Genomic DNA, 26,980 nt, shown 5'->3' with positions numbered 1-26,980 from the left:
ATAACTGTGATTTAAGATTTGGCGTGACCTACTTGGATTGGTGGAGATGGCCAATGATGTTTAACTTATCACTGGTGAAAGCACAGGAGCAACATGACAGTGTTATAATGTAACTTTTGGTAGGCAAGAAAGAGGGTATTGTGATACTGTAATGAGTGATTATTTTGTCTACTCAGGGACACCGTATATGATTTAAGTTTAGTAACAAATCTTCAGACTCTGGGCAGTACAGGGGTCAAATTGTCCAAGTGAAGGGAAGGTAATTAGGCTGTGATTAGTGAGTGTCAGCCTGTTAGGACAAAACAGCCTTTCAAAGCTTTTCCCCACTATGTTCCAATGACCTAATTACAGACACTGGTGCTGTCAAGTAAATGGGGTTAAAGAGAACTGTAGGATAGGGAAAGTGAAAGAGCAGTGCGTGCCCCTCTCTCATTACAAACACTGAGGTGCTCTTGAGTGCAATGCTTTACACCCAGCTGCTTCAGCAGAGCCGATGGGCTTGTTCTAAAGTGTAATCATGTGAGCGTGATCACGGTTGCCCAGCTTGAGTCTTAGTGATGTGAATTAAGGTTAAATTTTAAAACACTGTAGCAGAAGACGCTGAGATAACCTCTCTTTTACTTCCTCTCTTATTAAGCTTAAAATGCTGTTTACTAAACGTCCCTAAGTTACACCAAAAGTACCCCTTTGGTTTGACCCTCCCTGCCTGGTAGATACCCACATCTTTCAAATTCCACCACCCCGGTGCACAAAGCAGGCTTTTTGTTACAAATCTGTGGCTGAGATGATGTCATCAGGGTTATTTTCTCACACTTCCTCCAGAGACGCAGAAGACTTCATACAACAGTGCTCAGTAGGACTTCCTTTGACTATTTATCTGATCTTTTTGTATGAACTCTGTGACACTTCCCTTAAAAGATGATATTAAAGTTGCTTGTTACAGTAACAGCTGAGGATGTTATTATTCATCTGTTTTTTTAAGCAACAGTACCAGCTGACATTCTTTCCAAAAAAGATATTTGGAATGAAACCACTTATTGAAAATGAAACACCATTTCACCACCCTGCTCATTAACATGGCAACTATTGTGCTATTAAATATCTTACGTCATTGTTTCCAGCAAAGGAAAAATGCTTTGGTTAATCTGCCAACATAACATGTCTATAGTTTGGTTTCCAGTTTATAGGATCTGGATATTTAACATATTTTCAGATAGTCTCTTATTTATTGTATTTATTTACTTAACAGAAATGTCTCTTTTTAATACAATAACAATGGAGTCCTGATAAAGATGGGCACAGATGAATTAAAAACAAAGCATGTCTCATATACAGAGCGCAGGCAGGACCGTATAATATTCACCAAACAAAGAGACACGAAGCGCAGGGGCTGAAACATGGCATATAATTAGACGCAATAATATTGTTCTGTAAAAACGGCCTCGTCTCAATCATCACTGAGTAGTAAATACAGAAATTACAGGGTGGAAGATGATGGGAGATGAGACAACTCTCAAATTGTTAACTGTAAATTGATGACGATGATTCTTTATGTGACATCTGATTATTTATGGATTGTTTGTCCACTCATGCTACAGTCCTGTAATGACAATTCAAATGGAGTTAATTTAAAGCTAATGGGCGTTGACTTGTTACATTTTTTCCCTACATTTGGCTCCCAAATTACTTAAATTAGATTCCAACTTTAATGTTTAATTAAATCATTCATTAACTTGGACTTTAAATGTAAGATAATTGTCTGTGGCTCTTTTTCTTAAGGTCTTCTGAGACTCATAACTGGACTACGTGCTGCCTTTACCGTGCCAGAGTTTATAGTCCCTTCACACCCTTTGACATTACTTGAGTCAAAGTTTGTAGCTGCAGGTAAGACGAAGACCACATGTCCTTATTAGGAAGTACATCCGCTGCGTCACCGATGACTCTCTGCGCTGCAGAGCCACAACTTTTGACAAGTGCGGCGGCTTCGTGTTATCACCTCATACAAATGGAATAAAGACGACGATGGAGATCTTCTGGGGGAACATCTTCTTCATCATAGTAGTCATTAGTAAGTACTCAACTTCTTCTTTGTACTTTGAGCCTGTTATTTCAACCATTTTTCTACCAAAAGAGCGACATTTCACAAATATTAGCGCCAAGAATAGCGACAGTTTTACATGGTTTTCATAAGATAAGCAATTGTTAAGCTGTGTTAACCGTTCGTAATAGAATTTAATAAGATTTGTAAATGTTTTCCTACACTTTAAACACATCTGGACAGTACCAGAGAAGTGTGGAGTCACTTTGTAGTCGCTTTTACTCAATGAATCCGGCTGGAAGTGCTTTTATTCTGAATTATAGTCCACCCTCCTGCGTTTCTTCATCTTTCACAAAATGCATGACCCAAAATCAATAACGTAGATAAAATATTCATTGTTTCTACCGTGCACAACATGGCATTTAATAATGGAGACATCATGCGTGCTGCTCGATGTCTGCTCTGCAACATGTGAAAGCTTTCTAAGAGCAGCCAAGCTTTTAATTATCCTCCAGCATGCACATTCCCCATTTCTGAACTGAGAGGAAATATGAATGTGTTATGGGGTTTGCAGAGCCCCAAGAGGAGGCAAAGTGCTACTCTGTGCTGCAGGTAAACAGGCGTGGCTGCAGCCAGTGTTAGTGAAGGTCTCCTGAGTCCAGCACCCATTCACATTCCTCTGCCTGCTGATTGAGGGGCAGGCAGGCTGAGAGCTGAGAGCTGCCTGCACGGGCTTGTGGCTCTGATAAAGCACCAAGACTCGCTAGTAGACACGAATTCCATGTCCTGAGGGGGTTTAAAAGGTCTGTAAAGGTGGATTGTTTCAGGACAAGCAATGTCTATTAACTCTTCAGAAATAGTGTTCTTTACATGCAGTGGAGATTTTCCATGGGTTGCCTTGCTTGTGTGAGTCAAGCCGATGTGGTTTTTAAAATGTTCATGATTCAGCCACAGAAACCACCTAAAACCTAAAGGAGGAAGTCATGGTGGTTGAATGTTGCTGAAGATACATGTAGTGTCAAGTGTTGGTAGTGTTAGGTATAGTACAACTGCTTTGAAAGGGTCATTATTATCAGTAATCAGAATGATGTGATGTTGTTAAGGGGCTGTTATAAACCATCAGTGTCTCTGTCATGCAACCTCATGTTTGTCCTCCACCAGCTGACAGAATCCTGCACGCACAGTCTTTCAACGTCGGCACTGCAGGTGCCAAGATTTTCAGCGGGCCAGCAGACGAAGAGTTTGGCTACACAATCCAACAAACGACAAACCATGAAGGCAAATGGTATGAATTTCAGTCGTCGTAAAGCGTCATGTTCAATGGAAGGAGAGTAGTTTTGTTGGGCATTGTTAGCATCTTACCCATAATGCTTGTTATTGGTTATAATAACCCTGCTTTATTCTCCAAGTCCTAGACTGCATTGCTTTTACCATGACCCTATCAACACTCTGAGCTGTCCAGGTGCTGCAGCTTTCACTTGGTGTCTAGTTAATCTTTATTCACTACTTATCAGAGTCTTTGAAATAAGTGTTTGAAAGGTAAAGACTTCCCCATAGTGCAGAAACACTTTAGTCGATACATCTTATTAACACAACTGTAACATTCTGAATCTTTGAAATGAGATGTGCATTTTGATCTATCTTGTAGTACAAGGATCTTCTTTGCAAGTGAGGGCTTGTTGCTCTGAAGTGATGCACCCAGCTATCAGCAGTGGCTTAGTATTCAGTGGCATGTTAACAACTCCACACTGTTTCCATCAAAAGCCTGTGCTGCTGGCACCAGACGACAGGAGCTAAGGACTCGTCTCTTTATGTAAAAATTGTGACCTAATTGTCAGTATGTTGTAAGAGACACCATGATCAAAATACATCTCGCTTCATTGTGGCTAGGGCTGCACAATATTGGAAAAAACTGACATTACGATAACTTTTTGTTCTGCCATATTAATTGTGATTTTAAGAAAAATACAGGACATGTTACCAGACAAATGTGTTGTGTTTTTATGTCCGTATAAACTATTAACAATTATACTTATACTATTATTTGGGACTTTTAAGTCTATTCTCTTAAAACACAACAAAAAACCCTCTCCTACTTTTACCACACTTGATTTAGCGACTAGGACACTCTTATGAAAAAGTAGAGAGCGAACAGATGGAGTGACACGTTTATTTATAAAACAAAGACAAACTAATTTGTTGGCTTCAGTTACTAAAAGTTTATGTACATAAAGCCACAGCATTAATAACAGGAATGCACTCCCTTATGAGCCACCTCGCGTAACCGAGCATCTGGTCATCAGCATCAGCAACAATTAAGTAGCAGCTTGACGTGTTTTGCTTATTTGCTTCACTATGGCACGTCCTGTGATGTGACTATTGCCAATGCGCACATCACAATTGCGATTGTTAAATGATATATCGTGCAGCCCTAATTTTGGTCCTGTTCAGCTGCATCATTTTGTTTTTCACTGAAGGTGATGAAAATTGCAGTGTTTAACTCTCAATACATGGTTTTATTACGGCTACTGGCATGGCTCTAGAGACGTCAATGTTGGTTGGTTGCTCAGTCCAGCAATATGATCTTTACTGAAATGTCTGAGCAACTATTGGATGGATTGCCATGAAATCTGGAACAAATATTCATCCTCTGACTTTTCCTCCAGCACAACTGGGAGGTTGACATTAGTGGGTTTTACTGAAATGTTAACATACCAATGTTAGCATTTATTTATTTTTGGCTTTTGCCTTTATTTGAAAAGGACAGTTGAAGAGAGACAGGAAATGTGGGGAGTAGAGAGTGGGGGAGGACCAAGTGAACAGAGGACTGTAGCCTCTGTTCATGGGGCGCCTGCTCTACCAACTGAGCCAAACCAGCGCACAAGCATTTAGTGTACATCAAAGAAGCAATTTTCTTATGTACAGTTCTTCATATTCTGTCTATAGTAAAGCCTCAGCAATCCACAGCCTTGCTCTTGAGCAACTCTCGTCCTCCAAACCCTTTTATTAACAACACTGTCAGGAATGAGATCATTTCTGTTAAAGCTGTTGATAAGTAGAGGGCAACAGATACTGGATTTTTGAAGCTGATAACAATGTTTAAGAAATTAAAAAAGGGTCCACTTTTATCTCCACTCACAAGTTGATGTTCCAACACACTGTTGAATCTCTTAAGGCCATCAGGGATAAAGTAAAAAGCCCTAGGTGCTCAGTTTTGTCTGGGCTACTACATCCTGCGTGCGTGACGCAAACAGTCCTACCTTGTTTAAAGCCTCTTACATGTTGCCCCACGTATTTGTAACATGTAGTTAAACAGTAACTGAACTCCTCAGAGTTGTCTGCATGTCGTCCACTGTGAGTCACAGTCTCTCATAGTTGCTCACTGTCTGGGGGAGTGTCATGTTTGTGTAACAGGGGGAATTGTACAGTACGCGATAGTGGTCTCTCTGACTGTATTACCCATGAATATTCCTGAGAGAGCAACAGTGACACATCCTGTTTCCTGTCCTCTGACTTATTAAGAGGAATGATGTGTCCCAAGTGCTGTGTCTGACACTGTGGGAAAATGACAGGGTCTTAAAGTTGAGTTGTTATTTTGGTTTAGTCTTCACAATTAAGCAGCTCTTAAATGTTGTGAGAGAAGTGTTTGAAGTGTATATTTTCTCTGTGAACATGTAGAGTCTTGTTTGCTGTTTAATAAGAAGTAAGAGTGACGTGTTGGCACTTGCTCAGATTAATACCACCCAAACGTACTTAAAATGATACAGACTGACATTTATGTAGCTCCTCTGACATGTACCTAAAGTAGTTTTCATCACAAGCACTTATAGAAATTCTGTAACCATATTATGCATCAGATAAGTTGTATGAGTCTCATTCATATACAGTATGTACAGCTGTGTACAGCACACTTGCACATTGAGAGATGACTCTTGCGTGCATGTTTATGAGATCTTGGAAGAGATGGATATTGTTGTTTTTCTGCAGGCTCCTGGTCAGTGCTCCATGGAGTGGCTTCAGTCGAAACAGGAAGGGGGATGTTTACAAGTGTCCTGTCTCGGGGTCCAGAAACAGCTGTGACAAACTCAATCTTCAAGGTAAGACTTGGTGTGTTGTTGTCTCACCTTTGACCTCTCTAACAAACATTGGTTATGTACTTAAAATGCCTGAACAGAACCGAAAAGACAGGGATGTCTCCAGATGATTGTCTGGTTCTGAAATTTGAAGTAGAATAAAAGTAGTGTATTGAAGTTTATAATGAATATAATATATAATAGATAGAGTTTACAATGATTGTGTTTGTTGTATTAATTCCAGATTAAGTGACAATAATCTGAACGTTAATGTAAGAGCTAATCTTGTTGTCTTTCTCTACAGACTCTGTTAGTATTCCAGAGGTTAAAAACCTCAACAACAACATGTGTCTGGGTTTGACTCTTACCAGGATGCCTGCCGTCAATGGTTTGATGGTACGTGTGTTTGCACATGTGTGTTTTTCTTTGCTCTCTTGTGCTACTACAGAGATTTGCAGATTGTATCGTCTTGTCATTTTAACCTTAATTATACATGTCGATCATAAAGCTATTTTTGCCTGTGCTAGGTTAATAATTACGCTTGTACATTAACTAACACAGCCTTCGGTAGCTGTCAGTAAAATTAAAATCACAAATGAGCATGCTTGGATGACGGTTATGCCAGGATTTCCTTTGACATTTACATAAAGTGTTATTTTTAGTTTGAAGGAAGTGTGTCAGTGGCTTGGGTAAAATCACAAATGAGGCAGGAAATGGTGCCTGGCCTTTGTGGTACTAAATTACAACAATTATTTATTTATCACATATAAAAAAAACCCAAACACAATGTTATACATTTTATGAAAATGAGACATGCAGGGGAAACCATAAAGGGGCTTGACAAGTGGGGTTCCCTATGAAGCTATCAATCAGTACAAACATTCTCTTAACTTACTTAAGATTGGATAAGACAATAATAACACTATTTCACCCAGACTTAAGAGTTTACTGGAGGCCTTTAAAACCAGTAGAAAGAACGTCCCATTAAGTCGTCTCTCTTTTGTCTGATACAGATGTGTGGGCCTCTTTGGGGGCAGCAGTGTGGCGATCAGGACTTCTACCCAGGAATATGTGCGAGAATGAGCCCCCTGTTTCAGCCTCAACCTGCCTTCTCTCCTGCTGTCCAGAGTAAGATATATAACAAAATATATAAACTATCCCTTTTTGTAATTATGGATATTTTTAACAAGGTATGTTCTACATCTTTTAAAAAACAAACAAGGGATTATTCTGCCATGTTGAAGCTCTCCTGAACCCATCAATATGAAAATGTCTCTGGTTGCAGCTATTTAACCACAATCTAATATAATTGTAGCATTTGAAAAATACTGTACATGTACATCTCCTATCTTAGGCACCTGTCAAGTCTGGACTATTACCAAAATGTAATTTTGTTACTGTTTCTTTTTAAGGACTTGTTTTAATTAGCTGGATGCTAAAGTTTACATACACATCTTGTGACTGTTTTGGCATAGAAAGCTAGAAAATAACTATAAACTGTTGTTATTATCTTCTCATGACATCTCTAGAATGTGGAGGGCCTATGGACATCGTGATTGTTTTGGACGGCTCCAACAGCATATATCCATGGGGGCCGATGAATTTGTTCCTCCAGAAACTGATACCTGCGCTCGACATCGGGCCACAAAACACTCAGGTGACTTTGTGTTTCATCACCATTACAGAAAATTAAAGTAAAGAAGAAGTAGGGGATAATGTTGAGTTAATTCACTTTTTTTAACTACTTTTTCTCCCATGGTCGTTGCTGACAGCTTTCTGTGCTTTATCACACCATGTTTTATGTGCCAGGTCAGCGTCATTCAGTATGGCGTCAGTCCCAGGTTTGAGTTCAGGCTGAACGATTATAAAACCAAAGATGAGGTCATCGCTGCGGCAACCAGTATCACACAAATGTATGGTTCAGCTACCAATACCTTCCAAGCCATCAGATATGCCAGGTGGGTGTTGCAGTTACACTATCCACAATACCATTTAGGAGTATGTATATTGCTTTATTTACTTATATATTTGATTGCACGGTTGTTTTTCTGTTTCTTTAAAGTTTTCTCAGCCCGTTATATTACAGCCTTATCAGGACAGAACAATTATTTAGATTTTAATTGTCCCGCAAAAACAAGTGTTTTTTATCTATTTAAAACAATGTGTTATAAAACCACACTAAGTAAAAAGTGTCCACTGTGTCTCCCCAGTAATGAGGGTTTTAATAGAGCTAACGGCGGTCGGCCAGATGCTGCCAAGGTGATGGTGGTTGTCACGGACGGGGAGTCTCATGATAAAGCCAGAAGAGAGGATATCATTGCAGATTGTGAGAAAAAGGGCATCACTCGCTTCGGTATTGCTGTAAGTTATTCATTTATCATGTCATATATACAGTACATTGACAGTAGTTTTAAAAAAACATTTTTTGGAAATGATCATGTCTACAGGAACCATGAGATATGTTTTCAATCCAGCAAAGTCACAGATTTGTGTTTCATTTCCCAGACATTGCTGTCTGTGTTTCACCGTGGGGTTTCATCACAGCTCTCTGCAGTTTGAAATGCTTTTAAGACTTTAATTAATGTTTCATACAAGTCTTTTTCAGGGAACTGTCTCCATGAAAAAGAGCTGATACAGAACAATAAAAATAGCTGTAGTTAGAAATTTGGATTGCTTCCAACTACTTAGAGCCATTTTATAGTTTAATGTTTGGTTTAATGGCCAATATAGTTTAATGGCTTAATGTACCTGTGTTTATATTTATCTTTGTAGATGTAAATAGCCCTCAAGATGTGACGCCTGCTGATTGCATAACATTGTACAGCTTCCTTAAATTCTTTCGACTGTTACCTGGAACTCCTTTTTCCCCATCCTGAATATGTGGTGTTTCCTCTTTTTTCCAGGTCCTGGGTTATTACAACAGAAACAACATCAACACAAAAAACCTGATAAAAGAAATTGAATCCATTGCCAGCAAACCCACTGAGAAGTACTTCTTCAATGTGTCGGAGGAGGCGGCCCTCTCCACCATCGCTGGAGCACTGGGGAACCGCATCTTCAACATAGAAGGTGCGTCCTTTTTGACTTGCATGTTCACTCACACACCCTTTTCAAGGAAGTCTTCTACTGCTGATGATCCCAGGAGATATCAAAAGAAAGTCACATTTAGCACTTGATTCTTCAGTCTTATTCTTGATCTGCTCCTCTGTTTGTTTTTTTCTTTACATAATGATATGCTCCCTCAAGGCACTGGAAAAGGGGGTGACAACTTTAAAATGGAAATGGCCCAGGTGGGATTCAGCGCTCACTACTCCAACAGACAGGTACAGAGTGCAGCCTTGTACACTGCCTAAATGTTTCTGTCAATTGTTGTTTGTTTGTTTATTTTTACACTCAAACTTGGAAAAAACGCTGCTGCATAAAAGAGGGGGTTTTTACATTGCTCTGAAAATAGGATGAAGGAAGTCTAGTTTTAAGGCTAATCAGATGTCAAGGGGTGTGAACTCTGTGGAAACAACATTTTTTAAATAAAGGGAGTTGTCACAGCAGCGTCTTGATGTTCTTCAAGTTTCGAGGCCTGTAAGGAAAAAAGTCCATTATCTCAAGTATATGCTTAATGATACTCTGCATTACCTGCTTGTGGATTCAGATGTATTTGGCCAAAGCCCTGTGTTGATGGATGCTAGCGACCCCTTTTCAAGAAGTCGTCACTGTAGGATCTGTTACACGTGACATACATAGATATAAGCATGTATGGTGCTGCTGTGACACTACAGGGTCTAAAATGGAAAAACAATGATGCACTGAGCACATATTGTGAGTGTTTGTTCTCCACATTCACCACGGGTCCCCAGTTTCTACTGTGAAGGCTATATAAAATATGTGATGTCATACAACAGTTAGTTCCGCCCAAGTAATCTGATTGGACAAGAGGCATTCCATGAGTGCTGAAAATAGTCTATCTATCTATCTATCTATCTATCTATGTATCTATCTATCTGTCTGTCTGTCTGTCTATCTATCTATCTATCTATCTATCTATCTGTCTATCTGTCTGCCTGTCTGTCTGATGCTCAATTAAAACACACAGATAAATGTACACGATAGGAAACAGCTGCTCTGTGGTAACCTGGAGACACAGAGTACAGGACACATGTTTGGGTTGCTTGGCAACAAAAGTCCGGTTTCTGCTAAATTGTGGAACTAGTGGAGTTGGAGCGGAGCAAAAAATAAAATGTTGTTGATTTTTACTTTTTATAACTATTTTCCTCTTGTGTAACTGTTGTATAAAACTGTGATTATCTTCGGCACTCAGCCGACCAACTCACGGCCATGATAATATTCAGTAGAACATCACTCCATCTCATGTGATATTGCTTACATATCTAGCTACTCAAGCATCCATTTTGGATGACTTCTTTTGAAAAACCATACGTGACCAAGGTTTGAAGTTACAATAAAGCCAGTCACAGACACTCTTTACAACAGCCCTCCTGCTGTACCACCTCAGCATCCACAAGGCAGGAAACAGGAAGCTTTTTTTTTCACACAATTTAACCACTGGGTTTTTTTTACATTAAGAATGTGTCATCTCACACTTTATGCCTGTTGTATTGCTCACCATTGATTGATGTGCTTTAATAGATATGTTGGTTGTTTCAAGCTGCTCTTTCTACCTTAGTATTTCTCTGTTCTCTGTTGACCTGGTGTTTGACCTCTTCTGTTTAAGAATGTGATGATGCTGGGAGCAGTGGGAGCCTACGCTTGGAGCGGGACCGTCGTCCATCAAACAGGGTCCAAAGTAGACGTTCTGCCTGTCTCAGCCTTTGAGGGAACACTGCAGGACAGAAACCACAGCTCATTACTGGGTAGGCACTTACAGATATCTTCTTCATCTATTTGATTCTATTATTAGTTTGGATATGTCACTTTACAACTTTGTATGAAACAATACAGGAAGAAGAGTGTTGTTTTTTCTTTGCTTTGGCAGCCAAGCGGAGGTTGTCAGGCTGTGGGTAACAAGTGGAAACAGTTCTAAGTTTTGTGAAATAGTCTCACCCAGCTCGCCACTGCACCTCAGCAAACCACTTCTTTATTTCTGTGATTATGAGAAGTGGGACATCATAGAAAAACAGAAACATAGTCTATACTGAGTGCAGTAAACGCATCATGGTTAAAGCCAGCGTATGTTTGCTTTGATAACATTGAATAACTGAAATGTATAAATTAATAGATCTCATCTGATCGTTCACATTTGTGGTTCTCTTAACAGTATTAAACAGACAAAACCACAGATCCCTTTTCTTTCCTAAGATATTTTAACATAACTTAAACAATCTTAACATTAACTTGAAATAATTGTTGAAGCAGTAATGGATTTGTTGCATTTCTTATTCAGTTTCAGTGTAGGTGGACTGTAAGAGAATTAGAGAATCCTAAAAGTAGGATAATTGTATTACAAATAGGGCTGTACGGTGGTGCAGCGGTTAGCGCTGTCCTATCACAGCTAGAAGGTTCCTGGGTTGAATCCCGGTGCAGACATAGGGGGCCTTTCTATGTGGAGTTTGCTTCCTCCCACAGTCCAAAGACATGTTCGTTAGGTTCATTGGTGACTCTTGCCAGTAGGTGCGAATGTGAATGTTAAAGGTTGTGTGTCTATGTGTCAGTCCTGTGATGGACTGGCGACTGGTCCAGGTGTAGCCCTGCCTCTTGCCCAGTGACAACTGGGATAGGTTCCAGACCCCCATGAGCCTAAACAGGATAAGTGCTATGGATGGATGGATGGATGGATGGATGGTATTACAACTATGTATGCCACAGATTTCATGCGCTGCTATGTTGTTTTTGTTGAAGTTGGCAATGCTGCTTGGGTTGCGGTGACCACTAAGGGTCATGTGGTAGGTTATGGTTAGGTATGTGGTATTGGGATGGGTGAACAAGGGGAGGGGTCCTTATCATTAGAATGGGGTTGGGGTTAGGGTTACCCCCTACCCTAACCTTAACCCCCCATCTTTCTTGTTAGAGTAGGAGTAGGGGGAGGTAGAGCGTAGTCCCGGACAGGGCACCTCATCCTGGCTCCTCCTTACCTGTCTTCTTTCGCACAGACCTCTCTCTAAACTCTTCTGTCTGTCCTTCTCTCTGTATTTCTCTCTTGTGTGTTTATTCACATGGGGGGGCCAGTAGAAGCCGTGTGGTAGGGTAGGTAGTGTCAGCGATATCATTACCTGGAGCTTACGTGAACGGAGCCTGGGTCTGTTGAAGTTGGCATTGCTGCTTGGGTTGCACAAGTATCTTGTGTTTAATTTAAAACATTTTTTCGCATGTATGTTACTGCACTGACACTGTGTCACAATCAGAATTAAGTACAGTGTAGGAAGAAGTATTCAGATTATATAAAGTAGCGATACTAAAGGGTACATACTGTGTTACAGCAAATACTAAAGTCAGAATTTCCAATATTATTTAAGTATGTTTGTCAGCAAAAGTATGTCAGTGTTGTGTTTTTGCACTTTTTGCATGTAAAATCTTGCAGCACCTTGACACCCACAGACCTCTTGGCTGACTTCTGTTGGCATTGGTTGATTTTGAGGGTTTTCGGATCTGGTAGCAACATGTTGTTTTTGTGATCAGGTGTGTTTTATTGTACCTGTAGGGGTAGGATGCCTTCCCTGATTAGTACAAAGAGTTAGATAAAAAGCCTGAGGTCCCAGTACTGCTCCCAACTTGTGCCTGACTGAAGGCCTAATCAGCCAGAATAAATTAAAACAGTGAGCAACTAGTAATTCTACCTTTTAAATAAATGTAGTGTGAAATTCAGAAAAGTAGCATAAACTTGACCTACTTAAGTAAAGTATAAATATCTTAAAAATGCATGTAAGTGCAGTTTTTAAGTAAATGTACCTAGTTAGATCCACCACTGTCCTATGAAGAAGATATTCCATGATGTCAGTGATTGTGAAGTTCAGATGAACTAAATGTGTTGCTTGTGGTCATCTCCAGGTTACTCTGTCACCACACTGAGCGATGGGTCTACAGAGTACTTTGTGGCTGGTGCACCTCGCTCCAACCACTCTGGACAGGTTATAGTGTACACCGTCAACGCCCAGAAGCAGTCTGCTGTCATTGATTCAGAAAGAGGCAAACAGGTACTGACTGCGGATGGTATGGTGGTCACATTTTCCACAGGAGCACACTTGATATATTTAGTGAGAAGCTAGACAAATCAATAAAAACAAACTCTTGAACAATTGTTGTCCTAGATCGGGTCGTACTTTGGAAGCGTGCTGTGCTCCCTGGACGTGAACCAAGACGGGGTGACAGACCTGCTGCTGGTTGGTGCGCCCATGTTCATGAGTGAGCTGAAGAGAGAAGAAGGAAGGGTCTACCTGTTCTCTGTCACAAAGGTACAAAACAGCAACATTTCATTCATAAAAATAAATGTTTACCTCTATTCATATTGAGGCATAAAGATAGACTGCTTTTATTAAATGCAGGGATGTTTCGTATGATTACATTTACTTAAATGGTTTTTGAAAGTGAATCAGCCTTAATTGGTTTGTTTAGTGAACACACTGTAGGAAAAGTACAAGAGAAACTCCCAGAGCTGATATATTTCTTTTTCCAAAATGTAAATCTTTCCAGTAAAAAGATATCGATTTCATTTAGAAATGTTCTTGCCGGCGTGATGTTTAGCCCTCCAGTCCGCATACTCTCTCTGTCTCATCATCTGAAGGGTATCCTGAACGAGCAGGGATTCCTCGATGGTCCGCCCCCAACAGAGAACGCTCGTTTTGGGATGGCCATCTCTGCTGTTCCTGACCTGGACCTGGACAGTTACAATGATGTTGTCGTTGGAGCCCCGCTGGAAGACAAAGGAAAAGGCGTCATCTACGTCTACAACGGGGATAAGAAGACATTAAAGAAACAGTTCTCACAGGTACCAAGAGAAACCGCTTTATATCTTACTGTCTGTGTTTTGCTGCTCATTTGACACATTTAGATCATTAAACTATGTAAGAATGAGAGGGATGATAATAATTGTTAATTTCCTTTTTCAGAGAATTGTTGGCTCCAAACTGGATCCTAAGTTGCAGTATTTTGGAAGGTCTTTGGATAGCTACATAGATCTGAATGATGATTCACTCCCTGACATCTCTGTTGGTGCATATGGAAAAGTGGTGCAGCTCTGGTAAGTTTAATCATCAAAGTATGTTGGATCATTATTTTTGGAAACAGTTTTGCTGCTAATGATTTAAAATTGCACTTGTGTTTCAGGTCCAGAGGCGTGGCTACTGTCACAGTTAAAGCTTCTTTCAAACCTGATAAAATCAACATTTTCCACAAACCCTGTGACATTAATGGACGCAAGCTTTCATGCTTCAACACCAACCTGTGTTTCAATGCTGCATTCAGGCCCAGGACCCCTGTTGGACCCATTGGTAATTAAGTCTAATATCCTTTCAGGCTTCTTGAGAATAGTGACAATGTTTCAATGTCGCAATTTCATTTAGCTTTTGCCCAAAGCGACGTACATCTGAGAGTTAATAGTAGTACAATATATATAGTCCTTTCACGTGAAGTAGTAGTATTTATTGGAATGGGATGTTGCTTTAATGTTGAGACTCTCATTTCTGTATGGTGAATATTAAGCAACAGTTAGCAACAGGCTAGCTTAGCTTTTAACAAAGACTGGAAAGACAGGGAAACAGTTAGCCTGTTTCTGACGGTAAATAATCCACTGACCAGCACCGCTGAAGCTCAGAACTAAAATAACAAGTTGTAGGAGCTGGTTTGCACTTCTCTAATATGTGAATTTGTCACCCTTAAGAAAATCCAGGCTAACTGTTTCCCTGTGTTTCCAGTCTTCGCTAAGCTCATGCTGAGCTAAGCTAACTATAACCTTATATTTAGCATACAAGCATAAAGTGGTATCAATCTCATAAGCAAATTCTCAGTGAGAAAGCAAATTCCTAAAAGATGTCAAAGAGTGTGCTATTTTTACCTCCCTCAGCTATATCCTACACTTTGACCCTGGATGCTGACTTGCAGGCTTCCCGAGTGACATCAAGAGGACTGTTCACTAAAAACAATGAGCGCTTTCTCACGGAAAAGGCAAAAATATCATCTCAGCCCCTGTGTCAAGACTACCAAGTGTATGTTCAGGTAAAGGATGAAAATCTGTTTTGTTTCTTTATGATTCAGTTGTGTGCGATCTTCAGTAACTGTTTTTATGTGAGCACACCCAGCTAGCAGGGAATGTTCCCATGACATTGGCTAACATTACCTACAAGTTCTAATTACGATTGAAATAAATTGTTTTTATCTAATATTCAAAGAACGTTTTAAGGATGTTTTTATCATTTCAAATAAAGTTATTGTAACGTTAAAACTTAAACTAAAAGACAAAACGTTTTAACTGCAACATTCTGAGGATCTTATGGCCTGAACTGTCAGAACGTGATTTATAAAACGTTCCTGAAATGTGATTTGTTAACAAAAGAACATTCTCACTGCAACTTTCTGAAAATGTCTCCAGAGAACGTTCTCCTACTATTAAAAGGAACATTCTGAGAACCAAATAAAAACTTCCCACTCAAAACATTACCAGGTAACATTCTCAGAACAAAACATTTCCAGCTGGGACTCTGATGTGATTAGACTTGTAGAGATATTACAATGTTTTTTCTAAAATAAGATAAAATAAATGGAAATTATCTCCTGATTTGTTCATGTGTTTATTCTTCAACAGGAGACTCCAGACTTTGTCAACTCCCTCAGCCTGAAAGTAGAAATCGAGCAGCAGAACGCAGATGTGAATCCTGTCCTCGATATATTTTCTCCAAGTGCCTGGGAGTTCTTTGTAAGTGACTGGCAGCGTATCATTATCTCTGAATCAGGCTTAATGTGTTTTGTAGTCACTGGTTTTGACAGATCAACAGCAAACAGATCAGCTGAGCAGACTGTAGTTGTTTTGCGGAGGTGTTTGTACAGTCATTTAAAATGACATGGTGTGCGTTTGTGATGATTACTGGCTTTGAAAACTGCCTCACAAGTCACGCAAGTTCTCAGATGAACACAAACGTGTTTTCCCAACAACAAGATTCATCCACTGCAGTAAAAATATCATATTCTTTCTTTTATATTTAGTTTATTGCCACATTTATAGACATGAAAGGAAAATAGGCCTCAAATGAAATCACAGCGTTTGCGGGAAAAAAGCAGCTTCCTGTGCTAAATGTGCTGCTGTGTTGTTGTTCCAGATGCCCTTCACTAAAGACTGCGGCTCTGATGAGTTGTGTACCAGTGATCTGGTGCTGAGTGTGAAGACGGACACAAAGGCGACAAGGTGAGAATCACAGATCTGTCTGTGTAGCACAAGATGCAACATGTCTTACTTACCGTCTAATCTACAATATAGAGTACAGAATAAGATAGCAGGAAAGACAAGATACTAAATTCAGGGCTGAAGTAAAATAGGACAAGCTGGGGCAAGGCTGTGTGTGTTTTTACTATGAGTCATAGGCTGGCCCTGAAGACCGACTCTCTCAATCAGTATCTCATTCTAACCAGTGCGGGGCTTACATTACATTAACATAAAAACCGTTTGGTTTCTCTTAAACTATTATTTCTTCTGTTTTGTTTTAGCTTTGCTCTTCTCACTGGTTTATGACAGTACTCCAGGACAGCTTCCAGCCCAATTACAACTCAGAAACAGCCCAATTCAATAAAAAACAGCCCGATTACCAGCCATAACCTTGCCAGAAACTAGGGTTGTACTCTGATTAAATATATTAGAACCTTAGGCCCTGTGAATATACAAGGAGCCTCATTCACAATCATTAGACATTAAAAAAACATCATATAATAAAAACTGTGATGCAGATTTGCAGCGCTGAGAGGAGGAGAGCAGGTAGGGAGCGGGTGATCGCGGACTGCAGTGACGACGTGATATACAACTTAGTTTGATCATGAATCCTGCTGCTCCTCTACAGCTCTGTGTGAAATATATGAAGTACACAGCAGACTGGAGTCTCTGTTAACAGTGACAGACAGACAGAAAGATCTGCGCGATTAACACAAATACACGTTATTAAACGTCTGTGTCCTCCCCGCGCTGCGTTGTTATAAACTGTGATCAACTGATCGCAGGTTACAGCTCCTGAAATACGGACAGATCGTAACGCTATTGAGCCAGATACAGAGCATGAAAAACACACACAGATCTGTGATCTCTCCTCAGTTAACCAACAGAGCATGTCATGGAGAAAAACAAAACAAAAAATGAACGCTAAACTTGAAAATTTAAAATTAAAATTTCAAGTCGACGGAGGGGTCACAGGCAGAGATTTCGCTTGTCGACTGTCAGGGGGCAGCCCCACCAGAAACCCATGTAAAACCATAAAACCATTAAATACACAATAGAAAACGGATCATAAGCATACAAAGCTTCATCTCAAAGAGTCATATCACAAATTGCAAGATGCATCCCTGGCGTCGAGGCGAAGCCACAGTGAAGTGATCGAATACTGCCATGAAATTTGAACAACAAAAAACACCAAAACCCAACCTATTTAAATGAAACTGTCAAAATCAAACATAAATAAAAAATATAAATGCCATGATAATGATGGCTAAGCAAATCCTCCTTTATTCATACGCTTGAACACAACTCAATCAAAAGGGCAAACTGTGAGTGAGTGGAAGCAATGAAATCTTAGTTTTTGACTATAAAATGACAGCTTGTTTGGTGTTCGAGACACCGCCACATGTTGACAGAAGCAGATGAAAATGTATCTACCAGCCCAACACGCTATTTTCCCCAGCCACTGACCCTGTTACAAAAGGTTAAGTAAATCAGAAGCTGCTGTTGTTCTAATAAAACTTCAGATTAGTTTTTTCCTAAACTTAAACTTTTGGTTGTTGCTTATTTACTCATAAATGTTTTATGCTAGAAAGAAATACTTTTTTTGTTGGGCTGTGATGCTTTGATGTGCAGTTGCTAAACACATTTCATACAGTTAAAGCCAATGACAATAATGATAAAGTCTGAGTTATGTTTCCTTTTTTTCATACCATTACTGTCACAGTTCATCGTGGCACTTATATGTAAAGTTCTATTTGAAAACGGGCCGATGTAAAAGCCTCTCTAGCGACCCCTGGTGGCTTATCTGATCTGATCTACCGACCTGCTGATTTTGACAATACTGACCATAAAGACCTACAGCAGGGCTAAAATAACACATAAAGGCAGCATGTCGTAACAAGATAAGATAGACTTTATGATGCCCCATTGGGGGAAATTCACTTGTTACAACAGCTCAAAGTAAAGGACAGGGTAAAACAAGTGATGGATAAAAAAAGACAAGACAAAAAGACAATCAAATGCAATAATAATATTAATAATAAATATATACACTATGTACACCTTTCACTTGTTGTGGATGGTTAAGTTGCAATGCAATGCAAACATTTATATAACAGAGAAGACTGACTAACTCTTTTTAATGTTATGCTCTGGTAACTCCTAACAACCATTACACCATTTTCTATTTTCTCTGTTTTACGAGTCTGTCTTAATTGCTAATAGCTGCAGAAATCAGAGTTTTCCAGTTTATACAGCAACTTCACGGCCCGTAAAGTGGCTGGGTCAGACGTGTGAGCTTAGAAAACACATACACAGTGTGGGTTATACGTGCTGAGTGAAAGAACTCCGATGAAAGGATATAAACAGAGACTTTACAGACACAATACAACACTTTTAAAGTACTTTGCCACATTCAAACACATTTGATCGCATGCAGCTGCTGTTTTATTTTAACTTCAGTAGACTTGGCTGTTTGCTTCTTTTTGTACTTCTTCATCTGGAGGAACTTTGATTGGGCTCATTCCCATGTGGATACTGAATTAAGGTGGAATTACTTACTACAGTGTTCATTAGTTTAAGTCTCTGTATGTCTCTGCAGTATTTATAGATGTTAAGGAAGGTGAACATCTTCTAAAGCATAGGAATAAATATCCCCGAGCTCACAGCAGGTCCCATTTAAAGTGAAATATGTGAAAAGGCGACCTCAACTATTCCTCCTTTCTCCTCTCTCTCTGATCAGTTAAACTCTTCTCATACTGCTCCTTTAATCTTAAACTAAACGCATGTGAATGCAGAGTGCAGTAATCAGAGCTCTTGTGTTGCAGCTCAGCTCCCGTCCTGGTCAGCGCTAATAACCGAGAACTGTCGTTTCAAGTTGTTGTGAAGAACAAAAAGGAGAACGCGTACAACACTCAGGTGGTGGCCACGTACTCCAGCAACCTATACTACTCGTCCGTCTCCCCTACTGTGAGTAACAGATACTCAACTTAAAGCTTTTTATGCTGAATTGATGCTAATGTGGAAAAGTCTTCCTTCCTTCCTATATTTTTAAAATAATGGTCTCCAAATAACAAAAACACTTTTTTTTTTTTAATGAATCAAAAACATTTATTAAAATTGTCTGAAACTGTTAATTAGAACAATAAACTGTGAAGTGAATATTTTCTGTACTTTTCTGAAAAGAATGCTTCTTTGTGTCACATTTAAAGATGTTCAGTCTTGTAGTTATGTATTGTTAATGGACAAAAGCAAAATAGCATTCATGTACTGTTTCAAACTACACCTTTACAGACAGATGGAGTAAAATGCACCTCAACACAAACAGAAAGTGTCACCTGCCAGGTGGGATACCCTGCACTGAAAAAAGACCAGGAGGTTAGTGAGTCTTTCCTCTGAACTGTCAAGAGCTCGTTTTGGGAACATAAATGTGCTGTTTATGTGAATTCACACAGATAATAATGCAGACAGTGATTTTATTTTGTTACAGATTAAATTTCAGTTGAATTTCGATTATAATTTTGATCAGCTGCAAAAGCGAGCAGAGGTGAAATTTGAGGCCAAGAGGTGAGTTCATTTTAAATGTAATCAAAGTTTCACTCTTTTATTGATCATTTCTAATCATTGACATGTATCAATGTTCTGTACATTTCTTTCTTCACAGTGATGGGAAAGAGGAAAGACCTGCAGACAACAAAGTGGACATATCCATTCCTGTTCAATATGATGCAGGGATTGTTTTATCCAGGTACTTCATGTTTTCTAACTTTAGTCCTGCAGTGTCAGATGACAGATGATGATGGCAAATTCATTGACGTCTTTACTTGTGTGCTCTCTTTCTCTTAGGCAGTCAAATATCAATTTCTACGTGGCAGACGCTTCCCTTCCTGTGGTGACAAAGGTGGAAAAACTTGATGACATCGGCCCAGAGTTTAACTTTACAGTGAAGGTGAAATAAATGAATCAGTCTCTTAAATATCATTATCTTATTTCTCATTGTATTTTTCAAGAAGATATATAACATAAAACAAATGGTTATTAAAGGTTTCCACAGGTAACTTCCCTGTCAGCCTGCTGTACCTGACCATCGCTCTGCCTGTGACCACTAATGGTGGAAATCCGCTCCTCTATGTTAGCAATGTGGCTGCAGTAAGTACTCTGTTAACATATACCAGCAAAGAGGTTTACACTGTTTTACTTGAATAATATTGTGGTTGACATCCAGTCTGCATTGTATGGTATCTGTCATTAAAGCATTATACTGTATATGGTTGTAATTTCAGTTACCAAAATGCTCTCTGTATTCTACAAATGTGTATATCTCAAGTCAGGCTGCGTCTCTGACTTACTATGATTTAGTTTGTGACATTTAAAGAACAGATAATCTCATGCTTCTCTCCCTGCAGGGAGACTCCATCAGCTGTGACTCCGGCATCCTGGTTGATCCTCTGAAAAACGTTGTGAAGACCAACAAAGTGTCTTTCTCTGAGGAGAGCCTCAGAGGCATTGAGAGCCTGGTCAGTCCCTCCTTTCTTAGAATGCTTCACTCTTTACACTGTATAGTATAATATTAATAGTATGTATATTGTGTTCACTTTCTTTAACACAATATACATATACATATACATTTTTGCATGTAGTATTTCTAATTGTATCTTAAAGAACCTTATATGTAACCTTAAAGTCCGAATATAAGAACATGATGAAATATATTTGCAGACATGTGATTAAATCATATTCTCATGTTTGTGTGATTTGATTCACCATTTATATCATTTAATATAAAGCTTCATTGATCATAAAGCTACACATTTTATTTTTTATTTGTTCAATATTTTTTTAATAATACTTTTTTGTTTTATTACTGGCCTGTTCTTTGTTCCTCCAAATCCTACTCTAAAATCTGAACAGCTCAAGCTTCAAATCTAAAATTTTGGAAATGTAATGTTTGCTGATTTTTCTTTTGTAAATGTTGTTTTCTTCCCAACAGGACTGCAAGAGTGCAAAATGTGACTTGATAAAATGCATCCTCAAAGACACTGAACTGAAGACGGACTACTTTGTGAAGGTTAAAACCAGGATCTGGAGCGGCACGTTTATTTCGGTAAATATATTCAATAAATAACTTGTATACATTGTTGCTTTAATCATGGATGAATTGATTCTGATGTTCTCAGTGCTCTAATGGTATTATGTTGTGATGGTAGGCCTCCTATCAGACTGTGGCGCTGACGTCCAGCGTTAGTGTTGAGACCTCCGACCCTGATCTGCTCATCATCGGCCTCAAACAGCTACCAGTAAGATCACATTTCACTATTTGATCTGATGACACATATAAATGAACTGAAGAAGGATAAGATGACGGGTATTTTAAAATAAGAAACATCAAATGTTGTATGAATTAGTGTTTGTATGAATTAACCAGATAGCAGATCAGAATGGGCTTTTTGTCCGACCAACCATAAAGTCCTGACGTGCCTGCGTAGAGTCGACAAACTAACAACAATACGATCTATATTACTTAAAGACACGAGTATCTCCCAGTGTCTCAACCCCAAACCAAAATAACTCAATAGGCGGGGCATGTTGGCTTTCATGAAATCGTTCTTTAGTGAAATGAGAGCTAATGGCAGGATTTTAAAGTAAATCGTTAATTCAGACAAACAGAGCAGAATATTTTTAATGAAATCTTTTCTCATAACTCTGATATAATAAACTCGTTTATTCAGAAAAACAGGACAGATTATGTTCTTCTCAAGTCAATGCAATATAAGAAAGACAACGTAACGACCTGTCCTGTCCTCCTGCTGTCCAGGTGGTGTTGACCATCAGTAAACCTGGAGAGAAAGGTGATGTTCCAGTGGGAGTGATAGCCGGCAGTGTCATTGCCGGGCTGCTGCTGTTGGCTCTGGCAGTTGGACTGCTGTGGAAGGTTAGTTATACGCATGTCTGTGCTTTACTAAAAGTGTAAAACTCTGTGTCTTTATATTTTAAGGGAGACTTGATTTTTGCTCCTTACCAATCTACAATGCAACTAATGCAGACGTCATTGCATTGTGGATACGTTCTCAAGGAATATTGACAGTTCATATTGGAATTTCTTCACTAGTTCCGTTCTCTGTGTAAAATGATGATATGCTCTGTTTACGTCCTAGTTTGGGTTTTTCAAAAGAAAGTACCAGCAGCTGCAGAAGGACGCAGATGAAGACGCAGAAGCTGATGAAATGCTGTGAACTGAATGAGGAGGAAACCTGCAGCCTCTGCTCTCCTCATGACTGTTCCCAGTGTCGATCCTGGTACTAATCACTGGCCCCTGAGGAGTGCAAAAGGGCGACGGCTCAGTCACTGGAAGTTGTTCAGTTTGTGGATAACTGGGATATCTTCTTTCCATTTTAAAGAGGATTCTTGTTTTATTTTGGAGCTTTTTGGACTGTTTGGTTTTATGCACTGACTTTGAATACATGCAAAGACTGTATTTTTCCCAACTTGCAAGAACTATATACAGTGGGGTTTGTAGGAAGTGGAAGACATACACTGTAAAGGCATCTTAGTAAAGTTTTGCATTGCCTTTTATTTAGATCATTTTAGACGCCATGGTTGACAAAGAATTTGGTAATATTTGCCTTTTGAACACGCACGCTGTAGCCTGTCTTCTTCGGCACTCAGGGCTTTTCTGGCATTCAGACTATAGACTTCAGTAGTTTCAATGCAAACAGGAAACAATATGTATCCTTTACTTTGTTTTGTTGTGTTTTTACTGTACATACTGTAAGATAAAATTATGATATTTCCTTTGGGGTTTTGTATTTGCAAAGATCAAAGGAAATATGGGTCCATTGTGAAGCTACTTTTGTCCTTGTTGTTGTTATTGATATGTTGTTTTGTTTTTTATTACCACTAATGGCACAACTTGTCAGGTATAAAAATGTTGTTCAGGTCAGCATCTTATTATTATTTTTAGAATCGAATAATCTGTTATTGATTAATGGTTTCACCTATTTAATTAAAAAAAAAAGCCTATCTCTGTTTCCTAGGTTACAAGGTAATGTTTACACAATGGTTATTGGGTCCAACATACAGTCCATAACCTGCAGATATTCACATCATTGGTTCATCATCAAGTTTTTGCTCAAATTAATTTAAAAGAAATACTGTTGCTTTACTTCTTACTTCCAGGTGGATGTGTGACAGATGAAAGCTTATGTTGTAGGATGTAAATGTGCACTGGCATGTTTGTGCCACAAGATGGCAGCACAGTATTGATGACATGTTGGTACTGTTCATGTTACGTCTCACTGCTTTGCTGCTGTCTTGAACACCCCATAACATTTTTAATACTTCATAATTTATGATGTGTTTTGGATTTGTTTCTTTTGGCCCTTTTTTGACGCTTGTGTCTTTCAGCTCGTCTACTCTCACCTCTCATCTCCTCTTCTCCCCTCTCCTGACCCTGAAAGCAACCCCTCTTGCTCTCAGGGTCAGTACGATTGAAGTTTTCCCTCAAACTCGTTTAATTTCCTGTCACATTTTTGACTGTCGTGTTCTCCCACAGTTATATGGTTACTCTGTCCCCGGACTGCTTCGGAGTCTGTTTCTGACTGCTTTCAGCTCCAGCACCCAGCTGACACTTTCACTTCTCTGCATCTGGCCGGGTTGAAGATACCATTTATCTGTAATAAGAATCATATTTTTGAGGGGGGCCTGGATTCAAACTTTCCTTGTTGGAGGGGATATATGGATTTGATGGATGATTGAACTCCTCTGTTACATGATTACTCATGCACTACAGTGTTGTGAAATAGCATTTGGACTTTATGTGTATGTGTACAGGGAGCAGTGTGGAAAGAGATGATGAAACGAGATACGGTGAAAGTTTTCGACCACCTTTGAATTTTCATCTCTCTCGGGCTCGCTGCAGGTGATTGGCAGCTGCAGCCAAACAACTGACATTGCATGATTGTAGTAAAATTACTGCAGCGTTATAAATCCAAAATGATGTCAGAGCAAATTATTAACTAATCATTGGTCATTGCACCTGTAGGGTCTGCAGTGCTACCTAAATCTTGAGCTTTGACCTCACAGGTCAGAAATTTCATATGAGAATAAAAACTTAGAGTAGATTGGACACACAGTATTACAGGATGAACTTTAATCTTCTTTAATGCAACAACTCTGAGTTTAATTACACAGAATGCTATCCCCCAACAACAAATCAGCCCTGTGTCACAGTAAATGACAGAGATGTCCCTCATGCTTGCATAAAGTTCCAATCAGCACCAATCATTCGCAGCATGCCTCTCTTTGAACCTCGTTCAGCTCACAGCCTGAGGCGGGGACTTCTGTCGTCCCTCTGCTGATGCCATTAAAAGCTGCAGGACAACAGCCAGCACTTTAAAGTTGATACAGCGGGGCAGAGATGTACTCTCATGTCAGGAAATGTTTTGGTAGCTTCAACCCTTCAAAGACGCTCGTCTCACAAATCACACGCAGCGGACACTGAATGATTTGCCAAACATAACTCAGCATCAAGTGAACATTTTCAGGTTTGCTGAAAGAAGTAATCCTCACAGATGCTGGCCTGCTGAGCGTGCAATAAATATACCATCAGGGGGTAATTGTTAGATAACAGCTTCTTTATGGTTTACACGCAGGTAGTGGTTGGCCTTTTGTAATAAAAACTGTCTTGTTCAATTATCCATGTTTACTTCTTTGCTGACAGTCAATCATTGTGGAATTAGTGATTCTTTATAACCAGTCAGTCCACTTGATTGATAACATTTTAGGTGCTTTATTACGAGAGTAGCATTTAAGCCTAGTGTAACTGTTCCTCATGTCACAGGTAACACACCGTGTCTTGGCCTTCCTTAATTAAAAACACTAATAATGTTCAGTCTAAATCCCCAAATTGGACATTTCTTAAATTCCATGATGTTAAATTGTCTAACTGATGATATAAAATCATCACAGGGTGGATATATGATTTAATCAGACTCTCTTGGAGGTACATTATACAGTGACTGCGTGATGAAACTGAATCACAAGGAGAGCAAAATGTACAAATATCTGCCAAAGAAGTTCCAAACATGTCTGATAGGTACAGGAGATCACAGTGACAAGGACAGAACATGTGTTCATAGTAAGGATGCACGATATTATCGGCACGTTATCGGTATCTGCAGATTATGGCCTGAAAATGACACATCAGCATTGGCTGATATGTCATTTTTCTGCCGATATTTTCCGCTGATAAAACAACGCTTGAATTCTGTCTAAATGCTCGATGATTCCCTAAAAAAGCTTGACGTAATGCTACGACATTAACTCGGCGCGAGTGTGTGCGTGCACCACGCCTGACATGTCTGCGGTGTGGCAGTTTTTCAGCAAGGTTGCTATTTGCAATGGTTGTTCAGCATCTGTCATGCAAGGAGGGGCCTAATCTCATCATCCGAGCCTGTCTTAGTTTCATCAATATTACAGTTTTATTTGAAAGAAAACGTTACATACAAACAAATATGGATACATTTTGTACATATCCTCAGTTTAAGTAGTTTTCTTATATTGCCCAGTGAATGTGTGCATTTTAAAAAGCTCTGTATTAAGTTATTTCTGCATCTGCCAGTGGGCCATTACAATAAGTAGGCATGATATCAATTCCACTACAGGTACTTGATGGGAAAAAACATATATGCCTAATATATCGGTATCAGCAATCAACAAAAAGGTTGGAAAATATCGGCATATCGAATACTGGCAAAAAATCCAACATCGTGCATCCTGAGTTCATAGGTTCATATTCTGGGTAATTAGTATTTAGAAATGAGTTTGCAGACTGCTGTTTTAAGATTTAAAGCATATCTGAGATCTGTTAGCGGCTCCTGTAACTGAATGACCATCACACCTTCTTTTGTTTCTCACTCTGCTGATGGATCTTCTGAAGCATGTTGTCAATCACTGGATCACAACACACAACACAGCACGAGAGTCTCTTCTCCGAGGCTAGAAAGGTCTTGCACTACAAATAAAACATTCTCCCTCTGGTCTTTGATGAGAGACAGCGGGTGGTCTTATGAAAGGGGAATGTGATTGGGTTGTATTCGGGTGTATATTTATCTTTTTTAGGAGTTATTTGTATTTTTGTAAATATTGCATGTTTTTGTAGAAACTCTCATTTGCGTCCGTTCTTGCTTTCATCCTCCAGTTGTTTGTGTAAATGATGGTTTGTAAGAAAATCAATAATAAACCAAAGTTATTGGGCACTGCTGGGAAGCAATAATGCACTAACAAGAATAATAAATGTGAAATGGATTCATCACAGACAAGAACAAACAGGACAAGTGATATTTCATGATCCTGTTACTGAGTAAAGCCACACTTCACTGGATCTGTGAGAATATGGTGCAGATTGGCTTTGCACGTTCTCATATTTTACAGCTAAAAGACACCTAAGTGGTATCTCACTGGAGTTAAAAGGGAGATTAGAGTGTCTTCTTCCTGGCTAACAGATAATTA

At 39.3% G+C, this 26,980-nt stretch overlaps 1 protein-coding gene across 1 annotated transcript; it reads left to right on the top strand.

Annotated features, from left to right (window-relative positions):
• The first annotated feature begins 1,991 nt into the window (after positions 1–1,991).
• itga2.2 (integrin, alpha 2 (CD49B, alpha 2 subunit of VLA-2 receptor), tandem duplicate 2) lies at positions 1,992–25,124 on the top strand. Its single transcript, XM_069682784.1, has 30 exons — positions 1,992–2,068; positions 3,200–3,323; positions 6,026–6,135; positions 6,416–6,507; positions 7,125–7,239; positions 7,641–7,768; positions 7,921–8,069; positions 8,322–8,472; positions 9,015–9,180; positions 9,358–9,434; positions 10,841–10,979; positions 13,111–13,256; positions 13,371–13,514; positions 13,844–14,047; positions 14,169–14,299; positions 14,386–14,549; positions 15,122–15,273; positions 15,860–15,970; positions 16,371–16,456; positions 19,300–19,441; positions 19,766–19,849; positions 19,962–20,038; positions 20,136–20,219; positions 20,318–20,420; positions 20,516–20,620; positions 20,878–20,988; positions 21,462–21,575; positions 21,679–21,768; positions 22,287–22,403; positions 22,627–25,124. Exons 1-30 carry the CDS (start codon positions 2,023–2,025, stop codon positions 22,702–22,704), a joined length of 3,540 nt encoding a protein of 1,179 aa, XP_069538885.1. The 5' UTR covers positions 1,992–2,022; the 3' UTR covers positions 22,705–25,124.
• Positions 25,125–26,980: the final 1,856 nt, after the last annotated feature.

This window comes from Semicossyphus pulcher, unplaced genomic scaffold (genome assembly GCF_022749685.1).
Source record: "Semicossyphus pulcher isolate SPU_LCO1_2020_fin unplaced genomic scaffold, fSemPul1.0.p SCAF_6, whole genome shotgun sequence".
In the NCBI taxonomy this organism is placed as follows: domain Eukaryota; kingdom Metazoa; phylum Chordata; class Actinopteri; order Labriformes; family Labridae; genus Semicossyphus; species Semicossyphus pulcher.
This window is presented reverse-complemented; position numbering and strand designations above follow the sequence as displayed.

Bases quoted from the DNA above. Each gene is read 5' to 3' on its own strand.
- itga2.2 (XM_069682784.1), top strand. From the start codon at position 2,023: ATGGAGATCTTCTGGGGGAACATCTTCTTCATCATAGTAGTCATTA. The intron at 15,274-15,859 runs GTAAAGGATGAA...ATTCTTCAACAG, and splicing joins ACTACCAAGTGTATGTTCAG to GAGACTCCAGACTTTGTCAA. The intron at 19,442-19,765 runs GTGAGTAACAGA...ACACCTTTACAG, and splicing joins ACTCGTCCGTCTCCCCTACT to ACAGATGGAGTAAAATGCAC.